Genomic DNA, 20,686 nt, shown 5'->3' with positions numbered 1-20,686 from the left:
CCCCCGCACGGCCGACAGCCGGGAGGTAAACCCTGGGGGCGACACGTGCTAGCCACCACACACGTGCACCGGTTAAGTCACCCTGCGACGCCCGGGATTCGAACACCCAACCTTTTGCGAGAGGAAGAATGCCCTTTCCAGCAGCGCCACTCAGGCGGGTGGTCATCTTTGGCACGTGCTAAATCACAAAATTGAGCAACTGCTATTGGAAGAGCCCGTAATATGTCTCGAGTTTAAGCCCGTCGAATAAGCCCAACCCGAATTGAAGTAATTAAAATAATTAGACATGTGAAGGTGAAGTGCTTCTTGATCGTGAAATTAAATAAGAAGAAAAGGGGCACACAGTATTTATGGGCTATTGGAGTCGGGGAAGAAAAACAAGATTTATACTTGGCGTTGACTCCGTGCGTGAGGACTTACAGGAAAGCTGTTACTGATCTTGATAGTTGATACAAAATATTCCGGACTTCACATAACGAGCAAAGCAAGGTACGTGAGTTTCCTTCTACGAGTTGGAGTCGGTCTTCAGCGTTTGCATTTAGGAGTCATGGTGATTTGGCTCCATGCCCCATATATATAAATACTTATTTTGTCTTGGATGTGGGGGTGAAGCAGAATGTATTAGTGACGGCATGTCTATTTGTTTGGATTAAAATTCTTGAGATATTCATCCCGGTGCCGCATGTCTTCTCGTCAAGGCATATGTGTAATAGCCTATTAAAATCTTGTGGTAAAATTGCTTAATTCCTTCATGAAATTGAAATATTATTCCGTGAGGAATTGTAGGGCTAAACACGGTGTAAGTTATTAGGTGTAATTGGAGGCTGGGAAATACTGAGAATGTTTGAGTAACTCGAGTGTGATTGTAACCTCCGTTATATCGCTTGATCAATAGTGAAATTCGTTGATACTCCCTCCGTGGATGTAAGCCACTACAATAGAACCACGTAAATCCGGTGTTCAATTTATTTTTTTATTCTGTTTATTTTATTGTTCGATTACATGCTGCCGCATCAAATAGCATATGACACTAGATGGATTGGTGGATTTAGGGTATGAGATAAACTGACGAACAAAAAAAGAGTCGCTGATGGGCTTGGGAGTATTATCGCCTTTGTTGGCTATTACGGGACTTGACAAGATACGAGAGTGACCATCGGACAGTTTCCTACATTTCACATGGCCAGATGCTATCCTTACAGGCCCCTACACGGAAAAACACTGACAACTCCAAGGTCTAGCAAGGCTAGCACGGCACAGTGAATATATCAACACCCTGCCTTAGTACCTTCAAACAGAGGTCATAACCTTAAAGCGCATGTGATTTCATAACTCGTGATATCGCTAACTTTCCTCGTCACAAAGTAACCCATCACATGGCATAATTGATGGAACTGTTGAACTGGCTGTCAACGAATAGCGAGGCTACAGTTGGGCTTGCCTGGCAGCCATAATACAGAGTTTGGTTGCTGGTCACGGTGTCCATGGTATAGGAGAAAGGGCTGATGATTTCTGGGTGGTATGTAGAAATATGTTGGGCAGGTAGTGTTTCGATAGTCCGTTCTCACAACGATCATCGTTTGGGAGGTATTACCTACCCAAAGAACCCGATAGGCTCAGTTCGATATCGTGATCTGCTCTGTCTTGTTGTCCTGACAAGTCAGCTCAAACTCGGGCAAGCCGCAGTACGAGGCCTGGTTCAACCCCCAGTAGGGGTAATGATGTTTTGCAGGTTGACACCGTACAATGTTGGAGCTAGGATCGGGTTCAGGATTATGATAACGAAGCATCTGGAGAGATGCAAAAGGAGATGGTAATAGTGATGATCTTTTCTGGGAGATGAAAATGGAAGGAGAGAAAAGTAGCTTGGACTTGGCACAGTAAAAAGAAAGAGATGGAAAGGTGACATACTTTCAAGCTTGTCTAGTGATTGATGACAGAAGTTGGTGGATTTTGGTAAAGAAGGGAGAGAAATTGTTTAAAGAGAATCTCGGTCTTATAATTCTTAGATGCCACTGCCGGTCAATTTGAATGTGGGTGACTTGGTCTGACATTGGTTTCTCTTTATCAAATTACTTACAAGTTCGAGTCTAGCCAGGTTTTTGACAAACGAAAGGGCTACTGAGTTCGGTAATTTGGTGACAGTTGATGATTACCATTTAAAGGGCTTCTGAGTTTGGTATGGATCATCTCAGCAAGCGCAAGTGCTAAATCACCTGATTGAATGTCATTGAAAGAGCAGATATAGGACACTATGTCGTAATGGCCTGGTGGATTCAGGTAGCGGGAAAAATATCCAGTCCAATACATTATTGCTGAAGATGGACCAACGAAGAATAAAGAAACAGTAGCCAAAGGCACCTATGCATTTTAATCTTCGTTGGCCATTCCAGAACTCAAAAATACGTGGATGATAATCAAAAGTTTCATGGATCTCAGATGGACAGGATGCTAACATCATCGCCACTACATGGCAAAATATGCAACTGCAAGGTTATGGCCTAAGGCAAGAGCTATAGCAATTTTAGCTCTTTTGATCCTTGACAAAGTAAAGATGTCACGGCAATAGTATTGGATATATGCTGGCAACAACCCAGTATGTTCCAAGAATTGGCCTGTTCAGAATGACTTATTTCATATAGCTCAAAGTGAAGAAGAGTTTACACATGAGAAGTACTGTCAAAGCGGAAATGAAGAAGCTAGGAAGCTAGCGCTTGGTGATTTTCGGTCCATTGAAGCTCCTTTTTGGCATTTTGATGTATCAGCCATCCAGTAAGTGGATTAAACAAGCTTGCTTAAAAGTCGGCTCCTCTTTTCCAACTCTAAACATATTGAATCATGGGTAGAGTATTCAAGCAATGACACTCAAGATAAATTCCCGTTCGCTGATTATGTTATCAGTCTTGGCATTTTTAACTTAGCAAAAGAGAAAAGAAGGCTAAAGATAGTACAGGAAATAATTACAATCTCTTTGTGCTTGTGCAACAGAACTGATACAGGTAAGGTCTAAGGGGACTCATCACTTAAGCAATTAGTAACATGTTCAATACTGTCTCAGTAGGCAGATTAACATGAGCTGAGAAAGCGAGAGATCATGTTATCCGCAATGAACTCATCTGGAGGAAAAGTACAGAATAGAAGGGACGAAGGCTGCCTTGCCTAGAAGTACCTTCTAGATGTGTTTCCAAAAATGTCGCTCTGTGTAGTGAGAAGCATCTAAAGGAATAGAGATATCAGGTAGAAGGTAAATTCGATAGCCCTCATGTCATAACAACTTCACCTCAACCCTCTTAAAGAGAATGAGTGCAAAATGGTTGGTTATGAGAAAAGTTGTTGTACCGAATGTTGCTTGAGATAGTTTTAAGGAACATTATTGGAAGGACTATAGGTGCAATGTTCACTTCAGTCAATTCGGAAAGTGATATTTACACTGATAATTCTGGAGCTAACAATTGGGTATTTCCTTATATGCTTATGCCTATTTCCATGATTTTTTTTCACTTTTTGGTGTAAACAGCTTGTTAGCCTTTGAACTCGTTCCCAGAAAAATAAAAATGGCAACATGAATTATACAATATGAGTCTAAAATAGAATGAATAAGTGATTGGAATAATTAAAAACCAATTGGCATAAAAACATACCTTTTGAACAAGGCTGTCCTTGAGGCCCTCCAGCAAGAGTTCATGACAGTCATGAACCAGACCTCTAGGATCCATCCGTGCAATAACCAACTGTCGTATCCACTGAGCTTTTGTGACCGCAAAAGCCTTTCAATTCAGTACGCCATCTTCAAGCTGCTGAGTCCACTTCCCACCTGACCTCGATTCCTTGCTGCAGTATCTTCTCCAAACTCGCCGAACCATTCCCAAACTGCGACAATAGAGTCCGAAAACAGGTACCACCACTCTCCTGAAGCAACTTCCTGGCCCCACAACCCTGTAAACTCCATAAACGTCTGTATTAGCAACACCAATTGTGGTGCATGAGAACTGGATGGGAACCCTGGGTGACATAGAAGGACAACCATAAACGAATGTGGCACTGATGTTGTCGGAAAGTGTGTGCTGAAGAGAGCGGGATCGAGGGTGTTGTTAGTGAAGTCGGGGGAGCAAATTCCGGCTGAAAGTATTGGATGTTGGACATTGGGATTTTGGCAGTTCTGTTCTCACAAGTGAGTCCTAGTGTGGGGTAACTGCAACCGTTGGATCGGTTTCCACCTCAGAAGGGGCAGTCGACGCCGTGGATGAGAAAAGATTGCTGCAGGCTGAGGACAAGTCCAAACTATCCAGTTAAGATACCGCAAGGTTAAAATTAACCTGTTGAAAGATTGGAGCGTTGTGATTCATCCCTATTCGTTTAACTTGTGCTTATGGCTTGCGAAAAATGTTGAAGTTGTGGCAAAAGTTAAACACATTAGATCTCCCGGTACGTTAATTGCTGGTTTGCTGATGTGGTTAGACTTGGAGAATGCTTTTCAACTTCTGCCAGATCTTTTTGTCGATTAAATGATAAATTAAGCACGAATTCCCTAAGTATCAGTGAGACTAAGCTCACAGGTAATCACTTCAAACAAATTTCACGAGCAAAACAAATTGGCTGTTGGGCAGAGGATTACAACTAGGCTAAATCTCAGAATGTACAACTATGCAATTGTTAATTTTCAGGATGGCCTAGGTCGATACCATATATCATATTTGGAAGGGTGCTTGGTTTGTGTTGAAGATGTTATTACAATGTAATCTGTTAACTAGTGCCTCGTGAGAACTTGTTAATTAGTTAATTAAAGGAAATATTACATTTCCATTGCATATAATGTTCATGTAATCGGCATAGTGAAAATCGAAACTTTCCATATTAGGTATTCTTTACAAGCGTCTAGAGAACAAGTTAACAAGACCCTAATCGGATTCATCAATGTGAGTTAAGATCAAGTATCATTGTATCAGCTTTGTATATTTACAGAGATTGGCGAATAGATGTATAACAGAGAAGATTTGTTGAGACTAGGAAATCGAATATGATACTTAGATAGATGTTGCTTTTGTTATACCGTATACAGAATCTGCTATGCAAAGTCACATGGTAATAGCACTGGTAAAAGCAACCAAAAAAAAAAACAAAGCAATGGCAATCCTTTCAGCGCCAATATGTTCTAGCTCCTAAATTGGACAAGCACACCAAAAGGGAGCAAGATACCGCTTTGATCACATATAAAGCCAAATTTCTTTATAAAAACAGAAGGCGTTATGAAAACAATTCGCACTTAAAGGGTCAAATTTAAAAAAAGAAAAAAATTTGGCGAGGGCACATCTCCATTTGGGATTCCCAAATCGGGAAATTTTGGACTTGAGAGCCAAACAATTCGTACCTAAGGGGTCAAATTTGAAAAGAAAAAAATGAACTCGAGGGGCAAATTGCCAATAGTCCCGAAAATGAAACTAAAAATAAAAACAAAAATTATCGGACGCAAATGCTCTGAATCCTACTACTCCGGGATGGTAAGCAGCACCGGTCGCCACGCTCTCCTCAGCATCCGGCACCGGAACGACCCGGCAACAGGAGGGAGCCTTCTCGACCCGCTCCGGCGCACGGCCAAGCCGCCGCCGACCGCCTCGGCCTCCAGCGACGAATGCCTGCGAGCCTCGGCTATCCTCTCCGACGCCGGACCATCGAGCGGCGGATGCAGCAGGAAGAGGTCCTCCAGCCTGTACTTGCCCCCGGTGCTCGCCGGCAGCGTGTCGCGAGCACGGTCCGACGGATCGCCGCCGCGGCGGCGGAACCGCCGGAAGAGGAGCGACCGCAGGGTCCCGCGGCGGCGGCGGAGGCGAGGGCCAGCGGGCTCCGTCGCCGCGAGCGCCATGACCTCGCGGAGGGTCGCCGTCTTCTCCATCGGTCCGCCGCCCCTATATCTCAGAGCAACACGGGCGAAGAGAGGGAGTATCGATGAATGCGAGGAGGGTGATTCTGCGGGTCTCTTTCGTGGATGCTGATTCGTTCGGAGCTTGGAGACGACGAGGGCCGAAGAAGGGAATATCTGTCGCCGGGACGGCTTTGGACGCCGCCTTGCTGTCTGAATCTTTTTAATGGGCCGTCCTTTCCTCTCAGAGGGGAATATTTCATGCACGTGGCGGGCTCTCGCGACTTCGGAACCATTTTCTCACCTTTCTTTTCTTTTAACCTCTGTAACTTGTGAGAGTTACTTGCGAAATGTCAGTTTCTCCTTTTCACAATTTTGAAAAACCCAAATTATGTAGATTTTTTTTTGTCTTTCGATCTTGGCTTAATAGTTTGTTTAGGCCAGGACCTTAATTAAGGACCTGCGCAAGGCCTTTGTGGACCTGGGCCTGATGGTCGGGACCCGTTTTAAGAAAACCTCACTTTTGACCCCAAATTGAAAATTTCTCCTTTTCTTTTGACCTGTAACTTGTGAGAGTTACTTGCAAAATGTCAGTTTCTCCTTTTCACAATTTTGAAAAATCCAAATTATATAAAAATTTTTATCTTTCGATCTTGGCTTAATAGTTTGTTTGGACCGGGACCTAATAGTTTGTTTAGACCGGGACCTAATTAAGGACTTGCGCACGGCCTTTGTGGAGCGTCGAGAACTAGGGGACGGCCTTTATGGACCCGAGTTCGGTGTACCGAGCATCGGGTACGGGCACCGAGGGTTGGGTCCGGCCTCGATGAACCCAGGTATGAGCACCGGGGCCTAGGCTCGGGACACAAGGTCCCCGAGCCCGGCCTCCGGCTACTTGGTCCTAAATGTCGGGACTCGGGAACCAACGTTGGGGAGTCCGAGCTTAAGTATGGAGTTTCGCGTCCAAGTGCCAATAGCTAATCATATTTCGGAAAACATTTTTCGATTCTTTCAAAGAGGAAATCATTTTCCTAACTTTAAGTTTTGATAAGAAAACATTTTTTGTTGACTAGGGAATTTTTTTTTTACTCATTTTCCTAAGTAAATCGAAGCCGGAAAATGTTTTTCGTGAAATAAACGGACCCTAAATCCTTAAACTGCTTCATCTTTGGTCTCGTCCGGACCTCGAGATCCATAGAATGTAAAGCAAAAAGAGGGTATTCCCTCATTTCTTGGGAAGACAAAGATTATGGGAGGAATTAGGGGTGCGAGGCATACGGACACCGATATGTTAAAATAAAAAAATATACCTGTGAAGCCCGACTTGATGAAGAGGACAAGCCGCAAAAGCCCTCGCAAAAGCTTCTGACTCCCTTTGAGGTTACTCTCAATCGATACATATAGTTTGTCTTGGCCAAACAGCAGAATGGTCAATAAGAAAACTTCTGGCTAAAAATAATAGAACGAAAGGATTAATAAGCTTTTTAATTTCCATCCGAGGATGTTTCTAGTTGATAGGTCAATCATTATGCATTGATATTAACAAGGGTTTTTATTTTATTTTATAAGAAAAGTAGAAAATTTCGATATCCTAAAATTAAGGTAATGGGGTGTTGACTAATGACGGCCTTAATTTGCTGAAAATGAAAAGGAAAAAGGATGTATATGGATTAGCTTTTTTCAGTATCATTTACCTTTTTTAAATCAAACTTAAGGGAGTGACTTTTTCTTTTTACGTTTTACTATTACAAGATCTTGCAACTCATATGTTAGCCTGCAGTTGTGCATACGTATACTTTTCATGATTTTTTTTAGAAATTGAAATGACTTTTTAAAATCCGAATGTCGAGAAAAACATGTGATTAGTTTATTACTGGAGATGGATTTGTTAACGCTGTGATTTTCAGTAAGTATCTCATCATTTTCAACAAATTAAGTAATTCATTATTTATCAAATATATCAAACGAAAATTACTTAAATGAATCTTGAAAAACTAGTTAATCTTACCAAAATTTTAACTATGGAGTATTCAATTTTTTCAATGGAATTATCAAGCCAGCTTAATCTGAGCGGAATAGCTTTTTAACATGATGAGAATATCAAAACTAGAGTTGACAATACCAGACATGATTTGTCTAGACAGAAACAGAGAGCGAGTTATATAAGTCTTATAATTATATTTATTAATAGCTCTAAAATCAAGACGACGGATCTAAGTTTCGAGGGGATACATTCTGGAAAGTGAACTTGAAATAAAACACTTGAAATAATTAGTTGATGAAAAAAAATTTCATTGTATACAACGATTTATATCTAAACATTTTTGTAAATAATGAAAGTATATTTTCGAACATTCATTTTTGTAAGCAATACAATCGATCATTTTAAAAAATATGTTTTTCAAATCACGAAACAATCGGAGTTCTAAATTCTTGTATATTAATACATAAAACAAATTAGATCCGACGGTGCAGATGCATTGGGATCGCAGGGACACAAGCCGACATGTTTTTCCACCGAACAATTTGGATGTCGCGTCTGAGCCGTCGGATCTACGAGGATCGCAGCGACGGACGAAGGGTCAGGTTTGCAGCCCTAGCCCTATATAAAGGACGGCGCAGAAGAAAAGTTTGATTGGACTCAGTACTGAAACTGACGGCCGAAGAAGCTCCTCTTCAGAGCCGGTGAGAATCGAGAAGAAGCCATGGATTCTCTCCTTCGTTCTTCGCTTTTCATTCTTCCGTTCTTCTTTGTCTTTAATCTTCATCTCCCGGAAGAAGAAATTTCACTTCTTTTGAGGTTTATGGGCACACGTACTGAGGCTCGGCGACAATGAAATGTCGGGTCGAAGCCTAATCATTAGGATGTGCGAGATCGAAGAATGGTCGGGATCCGCTTTGCAGCTTCGACCTCACTCCCATGTCTTTGCTGCCAGTAATGCCCGCACAATTTCTTGCTTCTTTACTCCATTCCTCTACGAAAATGAACATATATTTTCATAACATAATAACACGAGTGGCGTCAGATCTTCCCCTCTGGTTGCTCGATCTAGCTTCAGCGCGCGATTAAGCATCCTTGACAGCAACTATGTTCGAAAAGTGTTTTGTAAGCTATACAAATTATTATTTTTAAAAAAATAGTTTTTGAAATTCGATTTTTTCGTGAAATAAACTGACCCTTTTTGTGACATTTGAAGATATGTATGGGTTACATTATCGAATATAAAGAATGATGGTGTTATAAGGCAAATTTAAGGAATGTGCTACATGTTAGATGGATTTTGATTACGTAAGTGCACTTTGTTAGAGGCAGGAGAGTTTACGAAAGACAGACTAAGACTGACGGAGCAAGGGGAGAACTGGGGAATTGAGCTGCAATGGAGTTCAGCATTGACAAAGGCAACTACAGCAAATTAGATTTACGCATTGCATCAGCTGTATCCATATCCACGTCTGCTCTGAGCTGCACCTGGGTAGCTCCAAAGTTGTTCATAGTACCCAATAACAGGAACAAGAAAAAGAAGCGCGAAAAGGATCTGAGCCCAACTTTGCAAGTTCGAGACAATAAATGCAGGAGAAGAACTAGATGCACACATGGAAAAATGGAAATAAAACATCAAAATTCATCTATAAATAATCGTTCGATGTCTCCACTTAATATGTACACTGCCCTTAGCAGCTGGTGCCTCTGGCTCTGCGTCTCCCCCAGCTAGATCATCAAGGAGGACCAAAATATCATATTTATGAAAACTAAAAAAGGATAATGGACAGTCATATGCATCTGGATCAGGAGTGCAATTTACTTTCCCCGCAACTACAGCAAAACTCAGCTAATAGTACAGCAAAGAGTATCTGAGAGGCTTGAACTAGAAGGAACTAGGAATTGCTGAGTCGCTGTGCCATTTATCAGTCACCACGGATTCCGGCGAAAATGGTGGAGTGATGTTCCTCACGAGCCCAGTGTCGTCAGTCCGAATATCCACCACCTCTGCATTCTGCAGAGTGATCTCCTCTTGCTCAATTTCCTTCAAAGCCTTTACCACCTCTTCCATAGTAGGCCTCATGTCTCTCTCCTGCTGCAAGCATCGGAAGGCCAGCTCAGCGACTAGCGTAGTCATCCTCTTAACGGAGTAGTCCGTGTCGTACCCTAGAGCGGGGTCGACCAATTCGTGCAATGTCTGGTTTTGGATCTTGTTGATGGCCATACTTGCCAAGTTTATGTCGTGGCGGTGCCTGTTCGTGTCAACCGCGGGTTTTGACGAGATAAGCTCGCAAAGAACTACACCAAAGCTATACACGTCGCTCTTGTCCGTGAGCTGGTAGCATTGATAGTACTCGGGGTCCACATAGCCTGGAGTTCCCTGAGGGGCTGTTGACACGTGGGTGACATCGTTGGGGAACAATCGCGACAGACCAAAATCTGCCACTTTGACTCGGAAACTGTGGTCTAGGAGGATATTGTTTGTCTTCACATCGCGGTGTATGACATCTGACTTATGAAGGTAAGCGAGAGCATCTGCACTTTCTATGGCCATATTCAACCGGATGCGCCAGGGGATTGGACTCGTGCCAGATCTTTTTCCGAAAAGATGATCAGCCACGGTGCCGTTTGGAATGTACTCATAGACCAATAGGAGCTCTCGGCTTCGTCTGGAGGTGCATCCAAAGAGCGTCACAAGGTTCGGGTGCCGCAAACGAGTCAGGATTTCAACTTCATTCATGAACTGCTCCACTCTTTTCAAGTTGTTTTCATACAGGCGTTTAACTGCGACTTCACGTCCATCCTGGAGCCGACCTATTGAAGCAATGGCCAAACACTTAGATAACATGGCACAAGACATAACCTTCAAGAAAAGGATTGATGATCTCATTTTATTCTAATTAATCAGGCCAATCAAAATTCAAAAGGTAGTGAAATTATATATGTAGACATAGATGATGGGAAGGAGGAGAAGAATTATGCATATTTTTTGCAACGATTGGTCCTGCACATTGCATATCTTAGAAGATTGCGTTTTACTTCTTTACTTCGATGGTCAATAAGGAAAAGTTAATAAGGTTCGTCTTACCATAATAAACAGTTCCAAAGCCACCCTCTCCAAGTTCTCTGGAAGGATCGAAACTTTGAGTTGCCTCTTCAAGTTCATTGTAACTGAAGACCTGAACTCCGAAATAGGTGCTTCCCCTGTCAAGGTCAGATTTGGAAGTTGGATAAGAGGGGGTGGTTCTAGAGAAACTAGTCGATGAAATGGGAAGCCCTTTGCTTGAAGGAGGTGGGGTAATGCTCTTGTTTTGAGCTTCTGCAGCGGCTCGCTTTCTATTCCTCTTCTGTCTACAGGAGAAAATCCCGAATCCCACCAGGAGTCCTGTCAGGCCAGCTCCTGCCAATCCAAGGGCTGCAAGAGATTAAGGAAACACCTCAATTATTGGTTTGCTGGTAACACTAGGATAACTTGCCCAGTCACACAAAAGCATATGTCTTACCTGCTCCAAGTGATATTTGACTTTTGCCCCCTGCAGCATTAAATCAAGAACTGTCAATATATGCATAATTCTCTTAACAACGGAAGAAAAAAACTGGAACATGCTGAGATCAGGAATTTAATACGCAGATACATCCTCCAAATAGGACCACCCAGTTCATACTATACCTCATTCCTAGGGAGTGGATGAGACTATTCACTAACAAAAACCATAGAAAAACCGGTAAAGAAAAAGAGCATCCCAGTTCATCCGTCAGACTCGTACTTTAAATACGCTAAGTACATAGTGTTGTGGGGATCACTAAAGCAGAACTGTTAGCGGGTGTAGTACTTATGCTTGCTCTTCTCGTAACCAGTGCTCCAATGCCAATCGAATCGGTTTTTTCCCATGGTAATCATGCACATGCATTACCCCATTACCAATAAGATAATAATTGCAAAGTAGCAACAGACCCTGATTGTTTGGAATGGAAGAAGTGGCACAAAAATATATTACCAAAGCGGGCGGGAAGTATTGACGATTTGGGAGACAAGACCACAAAGATAGGTTCTGTATCTCCAAAGAGTCAACGATTTTGCAGAACTATACCATAAAGATTTCCCAGCCATTGCAGATCCCTGTCAGTGAGGTGAATATCCACATTTGCACAATCATGTTCAAGACATGATTAGTCTTTTCCATATAGGAAATCATCTAAAAACTATCCATAGAGTAATACTAATCTATTTCAAGTAACTTCCTCTCCCCCTTCGGTTGGATTGGAATGCCACATCCTCTTTCCATCTACCTATACAGAGGGAGTTATCTGTTCTTAGCTCGAGCTTTTTCAAAAAAGCTTCTCTGTTATGGGGCTATTCCGTGACTAAAGTACAAGGTGCAAGGGGGAAACTAGCACACACGATCCAGAAAATATACTGAGTTCAGATCAGCAATTGAACAGACAGAAAGTGACCAATTGCAGTACCTGCAGTGGATGTGGAACAAATTCGGTCATCACATATACAAATGGGCTTCCCCGGATCAGAGTCAAACCCACACTCCCCACCAATCCCACCACAGCGCACACACTCATCCTCGTACGGATTCGTGTAATTCACCTCAAAACCCTCCATCAGAGCCTCCCTGAGCTTCGACCGGTTTGCGGTGAGCATGTTTACCGCGGACTGCAGAATTCGGACCGTGACACTCACATTACACTTGCTCACATTAAGAATCGGATCAGTGGGGACAGCACCCAACAAGTAATAGTTGTCCGTCTCGGTCCCATTGATCTCGCAACTGAACAGATTCCGGGGCTTGACGGTCATCACCGTCGAACACCCATAAAACAAGGTGAGGTCTTCGTCGTCACTAGCGAAGGGGAAGACGGTGGAGTTGAGAGTGGTGTTGGCGTATTGCTGCAAGCAGGTGTTGTTGTTAAGATCGGTTCTTGAGAGAGTGAGCGATCGGAGAGTCTGGTTGAGCGCGAGGACGCGGTAAGTGAGGGAGCCGGCGGCGAGCTCGGGGGAGCCGCCGACGCAGCCGAGGCGGAACTCCGGCGGGCCGCAGTGGTCGGGGCGGTCGCCGCCGGTGAAGGGGTAGGAGACGTTTACCAGGGGGCCGCAGCTGAAGGTTCGGTTGCAGCCGGAGAGCGAGCCGTCGGAGGAGGGGGACGACGCCGCCGCCGGGCAGGGGAGGAGGAGGAGAAGGAGGGAAAGGGTGGTCGCCGCCGTGAGGAGGAGGGGGAGGAGGTGGCGGTGCATTGGCGGGCCGCGGCGGAGAGCGAGAAGGGGGGGCGTGAGAGAGCAGAGGGAGAAAGAGTAGCTTCAGCTAGCTGAGAGCTAATACATGATGATGATGACGAAGTCCAGGCGGGCATGTTCCTTGGGCAACAAAATTTGCTCTTTCTTTCCATGTTTGACTGTTGACCCAGGTTAAAGACAGAGTAGAGAGTAGGAGGAGCTGGCTTTCGTTGACTCCTCTTTGTTTCGTGGATTTATCAAACTAAAGTTTTCTGCCCTTTTAAATGCCTTTTCTGAAATGGAGGCTCGGGGCTGTCTGGGGGGGGCGACAGACTGTTCCAACGTGGGTCGCCTTCTTTCTTCATGAATGATTGGGAATCTAATGTTACTTTACGGGCAAGGTGTCGTATTCGATGACTTAAATCTGAGGGAAGAAATTTTGGGTCAATGGGTAGGGAGTAGATGAGGACGAAAGCAAATAGAGACTGTGACAGCAATTGAATCGGACAGCGATGACTTGTTTAAAATAGAACCGGAGCAGTTGAACCACAGGAGCGGAACATTCAATGGACGGAAGAAACGGCCGGTGAAAGTTTGCTGCGGAATGTAATGGAGGGCCTGTGCTGTCTAAGGAAAACTTTATGGTTTGCTTTCTTGTTCTGTTCTATCTCGATCGGCACATAGGAGCAATATCCTTTGTTCGTTGGGGGCACATAAAAACAATTTTGAGCTACGTAACACGATGTAGATTTGCATGAGAAATGACTCTGCAAACAGCTCAAGAAAGGACAGAGACACCCAAAAAGTTCGTGCAAATTCGTTGCCCGCAGATTGAGGCTTAAGGCCCACTGGCTTTAATGGTCAAGTTATGGGCCTGGGCCAAAAGCTGCCCAGCCCCTTTAGGAAAGACGAACTTCGCTCGTGTTGTTATGGCAAAACACCCCCGTCTAAGCCTGCAGAGGGTATCGACCAAAAAAAAAAGCCTGCAGAGGGTGCTTTTCTTACCCTTCTTCTGTTTGCTGCTACATGAGCCAACAAACACAATTCCTAGGTTTCACCAACATGGATATAGGAGTGTACACATGGTAAACCGGCAACTGACCTTAAAGTTGCACAGGTGAGGAGGAAATTGGGGATCTGTTCCCAGGCTCTCTCACAAATGAACGTCACACGTTCAAGATGGTGCAATCAGCCAGTTTTAACATCAGGGCCGACCGATTCAACTGTTTAGATGTGATTAAGGGGCACGAGGACCTAAGGAATGTAATAGTTTGTTCTCGAGACTGACCAAACCGGTGAAGTTGTCTGTAGAAGAGTTGAATTCCAACTCCGTAACGATTGATAGGATTACTAGTGGAATGATCCAAAGGACTCCTATTATAATCACCCTCAAGCTAATACGTCATTACCCAAGATGAAGAAGAACAAGCAAACAAAAGATTAGGTGAGTGGCTGCTGACTATACACGCAAGTTCCAAGCAAAGCCAAAATAGTTTCCTACTGAAGCTTATCCTTGAATTTTATCATCTAATGGTCGGCTTTTGCCACATGGATCTTTCTAACTGGACAGAATGTGGTGCACTCTATGCATAGATTAGAAAAGAAGACTTCTAGCCTAACTGAAGTGGGTAAAATATCATCATCTTGAGTGCTAACCTTTCAACATCAGCCAAAGCATCCCATATCCTAAGTTCATGAATTTGGGATTCGTACATGACTATTTTATTATTGTGGATTATGCTAAGTACTCGATTAAAAAAAGATCGTCATTTGTTATGCACTGTATTTCTAGTATTATGTGAAATCAATGCATTTGAAATTTCCTTTTAAAGTATAGTCAAAGAGTGACACGAAACATTTATTAACAAGATCCTATTATTATTGTTATTATTGTTATTATTTTTATTATTATGTATAACATGAAATGAATTGGTGCATCTCCACTCCAGCTCATAGCAATTTTCAAACGACTGCTTTTTAGTTTTTCCAAGTTGCATATCCTTCCCACAACTTGCGAAGGAATTATGAAGAAAAGTCTCACTAAATTATTTTTGTGGGTGGCTTTTGTTGACCAATCTTTCCGTATCATTAAAAACGACTTAGAATAATAATATATAATAACAATTTAGTCGGTAGCCCGCAGGCCATTTTTGACTGCCGACAGAGCGACCCTTGAAGCCTTGGAAAAAGTCAGCATCAAGGGACAGAACAAAGAAGGAAGAGAAGGGTTTAACAAACACTAATTGGAGGAGGGAGTAGCGATACGCGCCGGAATCATCCATCGGCCGGCATGCGTAACACTGCGAGATTGGGAGTTCCATAATCATCAGATAATTCTTCAGATACTGTTGGATTTGATCTAGTAAATTGAGTATTGGGCAATGATTAGTTCGAATGGTTTGGTTGGGGTGAGCACAGAGCAAAGAATTTTTAGGAGACATGGACATTTCCCCAACTTCATAGGCACAACAACATACTAATCACCAGAACGAATTGGCTCATCCTAACATCCTAAGAATAATCAATAGCGAAAGCGATTAGATGTTATCTATGATTTTCATGTTCTTCACTTTAATTCAAATTGGGATCAGCTATACTTATCAAGTCATTAGGAGTTTTTTTATCCCAGCCCGAGCCATCAGTTAGGACCAAATCATCATAGGAATGTTCGAAGTAAGGTCTAGGACAATAACTGACATACCTGAGCATGTGGAAGAGGTGGACTTATCTTGGCAATAGCATGTGAAATCACCAGAACTATTATCCCGTCCACACTGCCCGCCTGAAATGAGGCAGCCGCTGCATTGTTCGGCCACCGTCCACTGCAGCCCGAAGCCCTCATCGATGGCTGACACTACAGTCGTGTTGGTCGGGTTCAACTCTATCGCCTGAATGGCTGACTGGTTCGCAGGCAGCACCACGCTCGTATTGCACCCTCCAAACAAACTAGTAATGGTCGTGGTTGTTATGAAGTAACTGATGACGTTTGTGTCATTGATGGTGCAGTTGAACTGGTTGGGAGTCATTGACCCTATCTGACACCCATAGTACAGAGTCAGGTTGCTGGCCACGGTGTCCGAGGTGTAATTGAAAGAGCTGGTGATTTCCTGGGTGGTATTGATAAAAAAGGCTGGGCAGATAGTATTCCAATAATCATTTCGGGCAACGGTCATAGTCTGTGAGGTGTCATGGAACCGAAGGACCCGATAGGTCTGGCTCGATATGTTGAGCAACGTAGTGTTGTCGTCCTGACAAGTCAGCTCGAAATTGGGCAGGCCACAGTAGGAGGGGCGGTTCAACCCCCAGAAGGGGTAACCGACGTTTTGCAGGTCGCCGCATTGGATGGTGGAGCTGCAGTTAAAGTAGCTCGGGTCGTCCGCACCGCGCGCCGTCGAAGCTCGGATCAGGATCAGGGTGGTTGCGATGACGAAGCACAGGGACAGATCCCAAAGGGGATGGCGATGGGGATGCATCATCATCTTTTGGAGGAACTTTTTTTCGGTGAGATGCAGAGGAAAGGAGAGAGAAATAAGGTTGGGGATGGGCAAGTGAAAAGGGGGGGATGAGGAAGATGAAATGACACGGTTTTCATGCGTGAATAGTCATAGATCACGATTATAAAACTAGTGGAGAGTTTTGACAAAGAAGAGGAGGTAGAAATTGACCGAATAGAAGCTTCTGTCGGGAAAAGGATATCGCATTGCCGGTCAAATGTGAAGATGCCTGACCCTGACTCGGTCGAATGGAGGTGATTTGTTCGTCCAATTTCCAAGCGTCCAACGCACGGAATCTAAGATTGTCTTCGTCTCTGACTCTGGCCTGAGCTTTTTTCACACGTCGGGAATTGAATGCAAATGGAGTTTTCTTTGCGTTGCGCATAGGTCTCCAGCTTAGAAAAGCTTGTGCTTCGGTTTCTAGACTACATGTATGGTGATAAATACATTGATCCCCACCGGTGACAAGAAAAGTCAAATAAAGGAGGCTCTACTTTTCTCTGAGTCTATTTGTCATAATTTATCAAATGATCATAGGAAGTAGGAAATAGGCACATATGTTGCCTTTTCAAATTTATCAGAAGGGTCGGCTCAGGGCTGATCCTTGGTCTCATGGCAGGGCAGAAAAGTAGATCTGTGGGGGAGATTGTGCGACATATGTGGCTCATAGTATATATTAGAGGGAGTTGACAGTCACTAATGAAAGAACTCATGAGGTTCGGTATAGATCATCTTTGGCAAGTGCTAAATAAACTAATTGAGCGACTACCATTGGAAGAGCAGATAGATAGGATTGCCCACTAGATAGGTTGGTGGATTCAGGGAATGGGTACAAACCAGGAACACAAGCGACACTGTCAAGGCCATTGATTTGCAAAAGATGGATTGACGAAGAACAAGAAAAAAGAGTCGCTGATGGGCCCGTAAGTATTGTTGGCTATTCCGGGACTTACCAAAGATACGAGAATGATCATCGACAGTTTCACAGATTTCAGATGGTCAGGATGCTATCTGCATCGGCCCCTACATGGCAAAATATTGACAACTCCAAGGCCTAGCAAGGCTAGCATTGCATTTTTCAGACTGAATATATCAACGCCCTGCCTTAGTACCTTCACACTAACGTCATAACCTAAAAGAAGCGCATGCGACTTCAGCATGTTCTTTATTTCTGCTGGCCATAGCTATACCACTTTAAGCTCCTTTGGCAGAGTCAAGTAATGATGGTAATTCTAATGAAATCGATTTTTGCTCTCGCTGTGGCCCCATACTAAAGCAGAAGCGAATACACGTAGAATTGATGCTAATGTCACGGTGATCTAGATTCTTAGGAGCTACCTCGCAATCTTTGGCTATTTGCTTGTGAGGGCTGATGTGGCCACAACATAATCACCGCGTGATGACCGCCTCGGCCATTTGCACATCAACAGTTGCATTGAAGTTTTGAATATGACAGGAAGGGTCTGGCTGGTTTTTCGAAGTAGGGGGAGTGTCGGGGTAATTTTGCCAAAACTCAAGGGTGTCCAAGTAATTTGCTTACTAGCAACAAGATGTGGAATTCACTTTAACAGTAAGCAACATTATGGTTGGCATCATTCATGGAACAAATGATGGGTTGAAACTCTTGATGCAAACCTGACACTGGTTATGAGCAAGTAATCTATTGACGGATGGGGCTAGATGATGCTTTCTCTACATATCCTGCCACTACATAGGGTCAGAAAGCTGAAAAGGAATATCAGTGGATAAAGTTATATAATGCACTGAATAGTTAATTTATGCGTGCGAAGTGGGGCTTTGGTGCATAAACATATGCAAGTCCTTCAGAGTTTAAATAAAGGTAGGAGGTCGATGATCTAAAGTGCCTTTATTTTCTGCACAACAGTGAGACTTTCACAAGACTTGCTTAGCTGTGCTATATGCTGAGAACCAACCAGTACATTCCCGGAGTGGCTTCTCTGGAATGACTTAATTCATATTGTTCAAACTGAAGGACTTCTGCATGAGAAATTTAGCGGAGCGGGAATGGACAGGCTTTGAAGCTATTGGTGCTTGGTGGTATTCAGTCCAGTGAAAGCTCCTTTTGGACTTTGCGAAGCATCGGCCATCCAGAAAGTTTGATTAGTTAAGCTTGCTTACTTTTTTTCCACCGCCAGATCATATTGGATCACTGGTAGAACATTCAATTATCTTCTTGATGAAAGTCAAGACAGGGTTCTTTTCACTGATGCTGATATCAGTCTTGGCACTTTTAACTAGGCCATATGAAGGTAAATGGCCAAAGATGGTACTGAAAGCACCAAAAGTTACCTTTGTGCTTGTGCCATAGAAAATTGTCAGCTCAGGAAAGAAGCCCTAAGCAGATCCATCGATTAGGAAAATAACAACATTCAATCCCGTCTCAGTGAGCAGATTAACATGCTCTGAGAAAGTGGGGGATCATGTTACACGACGTACTCATTGCCCCTCTACAAAAGAGGAAGAGTATAGAAGGTGCAAGAGCTGCCTTGCCTTAAAGTAACTCTGAGATGCATTACCGAAAATCTCGCCCTACATATTTTTCCCCGAGAAGCATTTAAAAAAGTACAGATACTAGGTAGAAGAGCAAATAATCCTCCCCTGAAATCGTAACAGCTCCGATTCATTCCCCCACAAAGAATGATTCAGTGGCTTCTATTTGGACCGAGTGCAAAGTGGTTTGGTGATGGGAAAAGTCATAGTACCAACAACTCTGCTATAGTCACGGTTTAACATACTTAAATTTTTTTTAATGGTTTAACATACTTGCAAGGGACATTATTTGGAGGAATACTGGTGCAATTTTCATTCTAGTCACCATGGAAGGTGACGTTCAGCCAGATATTTGTTGAGCTAACCAGAGGATTTTTCACCGATAAAAAAAAACCAGGGAATTTTTCATTGCCTTACATTCTTGTTAGCCTACGATTTACGAAGAAATTAACGATGCCCACATAAATTATGATAGAAGACAAGTCCAAATTAGATTGAATAAGTAAAGCAAATAATTAGAAATTAAATTGCAGAAAAGCATACCTTGTGAATCTCCGGCGGCAGACGGCGCACATGTTGCCGACCCCGATGATCCATCCGCGCAATAACAGGCCACTGTATTCTTCGAGATGTCATAACCGCAGACACCTTTCGAATTAGCACACCCTTTACACGCCGCAGAATCCACTACTAAACTGACCTCAAATCCTTGCTGCAATATCTTCTCCAAGCTCGCCGAGCTATTCCCCAACTGGGACAATTGAGTCCGAGAGACGGGGACCACCACGCTCTTGAAGCAACCTCCTGGCCCTACAGCCCCGGGAAACACATAACCGTCTGTATTAGCAGTACCACTTATGGTGCAGGAGAAGTGGCTTGGAAGATCTGGTCCCGGCAGAGTCGGACAACCGTAGATGAATGTGGAGTTGATGTAGCCGTTGACCATGCTGAAGAGCGCAGGGTCGAGAGTGGTGTTAGTGAATTCAGGGGAGCAGATTCCGGTGGAGAAATCTTCCCGAGCGATTTGTAGGACCTCAGTGTCGGGGTAGACATTGAGAACCTTGTATGTGACGTTGGATATCATGATACTGGCAGTGTTATCCTCGCAAGCAAGTTGTAGCGCCGGGTATCCGCAACTGTTGGATCGGTTCCCACCCCAAAAAGGGTAGCCGACGCCTTGGATGTTGCCGCAGCTGAACAGGTTGCTGCAATTCGAGTACAAGTCATCATTGCCCTGCGATTGAGTCGAATTGATCATCAAGACGAAGAACATGGCACATAACTGAAGAAGAAGACGTGTATTCATTCTGGTGGAAGACGGATTTCCTGATCAGTTGGATGGAGTGGGGTTGTTCTTGTTGTTGTTTCAAGCAAACAGATAGGCAGGCTCAAGAGAGATGGGTTGTGAGCGATGATGAATCGCTGAAGTGGAAGATGGGTTTGGAAGATGAAAACCAGTTGGTGAAGACATGGAAAATGGGGAAGTCTTTGTTGGACTTATTAGGAGGCTAGGCCTAATCAGTGACTGGGTGAAATGCTCTAAACTTGGGAAACTTCTTGAGGACTAACTACTACAGCGGGATTGAACTTAAACTAGCAAGCAAAGTGATTTCGCAAAG

General features: G+C 43.6%; 2 protein-coding genes and 1 long non-coding RNA gene across 6 annotated transcripts; 1 reads left to right on the top strand and 2 right to left on the bottom strand.

Annotated features, from left to right (window-relative positions):
- The first annotated feature begins 1,360 nt into the window (after positions 1–1,360).
- Positions 1,361–2,827, top strand: LOC130136723 (uncharacterized). The gene is made up of 2 exons (XR_008815490.1): positions 1,361–1,547; positions 1,665–2,827. It is a non-coding gene; the product is annotated as an uncharacterized LOC130136723 (long non-coding RNA).
- A 2,362-nt stretch (positions 2,828–5,189) lies between these two features.
- Positions 5,190–6,158, bottom strand: LOC130136722 (uncharacterized). Its single transcript, XM_056306926.1, has one exon. It carries the CDS (start codon positions 5,888–5,890, stop codon positions 5,486–5,488), a length of 405 nt encoding a protein of 134 aa, XP_056162901.1. The 5' UTR covers positions 5,891–6,158; the 3' UTR covers positions 5,190–5,485.
- A 3,302-nt stretch (positions 6,159–9,460) lies between these two features.
- On the bottom strand, positions 9,461–20,424 carry LOC115681388 (LEAF RUST 10 DISEASE-RESISTANCE LOCUS RECEPTOR-LIKE PROTEIN KINASE-like 1.4). 4 transcript variants are annotated; one of them, XM_056306923.1, is made up of 4 exons: positions 19,611–20,424; positions 11,342–11,371; positions 10,927–11,253; positions 9,461–10,652 (listed from the first exon to the last, which is right to left on the bottom strand). In XM_056306923.1, the coding sequence occupies exons 1-4, from the start codon at positions 20,371–20,373 to the stop codon at positions 9,724–9,726; spliced, it is 2,049 nt and encodes a 682-aa protein (XP_056162898.1). In that variant the 5' UTR covers positions 20,374–20,424; the 3' UTR covers positions 9,461–9,723. The 4 variants fall into 4 exon arrangements, with proteins under 4 accessions (XP_056162898.1, XP_030461174.2, XP_056162897.1 ...); XM_030605314.2 differs by lacking the exon at positions 19,611–20,424 and adding an exon at positions 15,764–19,010; XM_056306922.1 differs by lacking the exon at positions 19,611–20,424 and adding an exon at positions 12,307–14,397 and having other exon boundaries at positions 11,342–11,378.
- Between the last annotated feature and the right edge of the window lie 262 nt (positions 20,425–20,686).

The sequence above is a fragment of the Syzygium oleosum genome, unplaced genomic scaffold (assembly GCF_021117445.2).
Source record: "Syzygium oleosum isolate NSW1041296 unplaced genomic scaffold, Sole_v2.1 Sole_v2.48, whole genome shotgun sequence".
Lineage (NCBI taxonomy): Eukaryota > Viridiplantae > Streptophyta > Magnoliopsida > Myrtales > Myrtaceae > Syzygium > Syzygium oleosum.
Note: the sequence above shows the minus strand (reverse complement) of the source record. Positions and strands in the feature narration are given on the sequence as shown.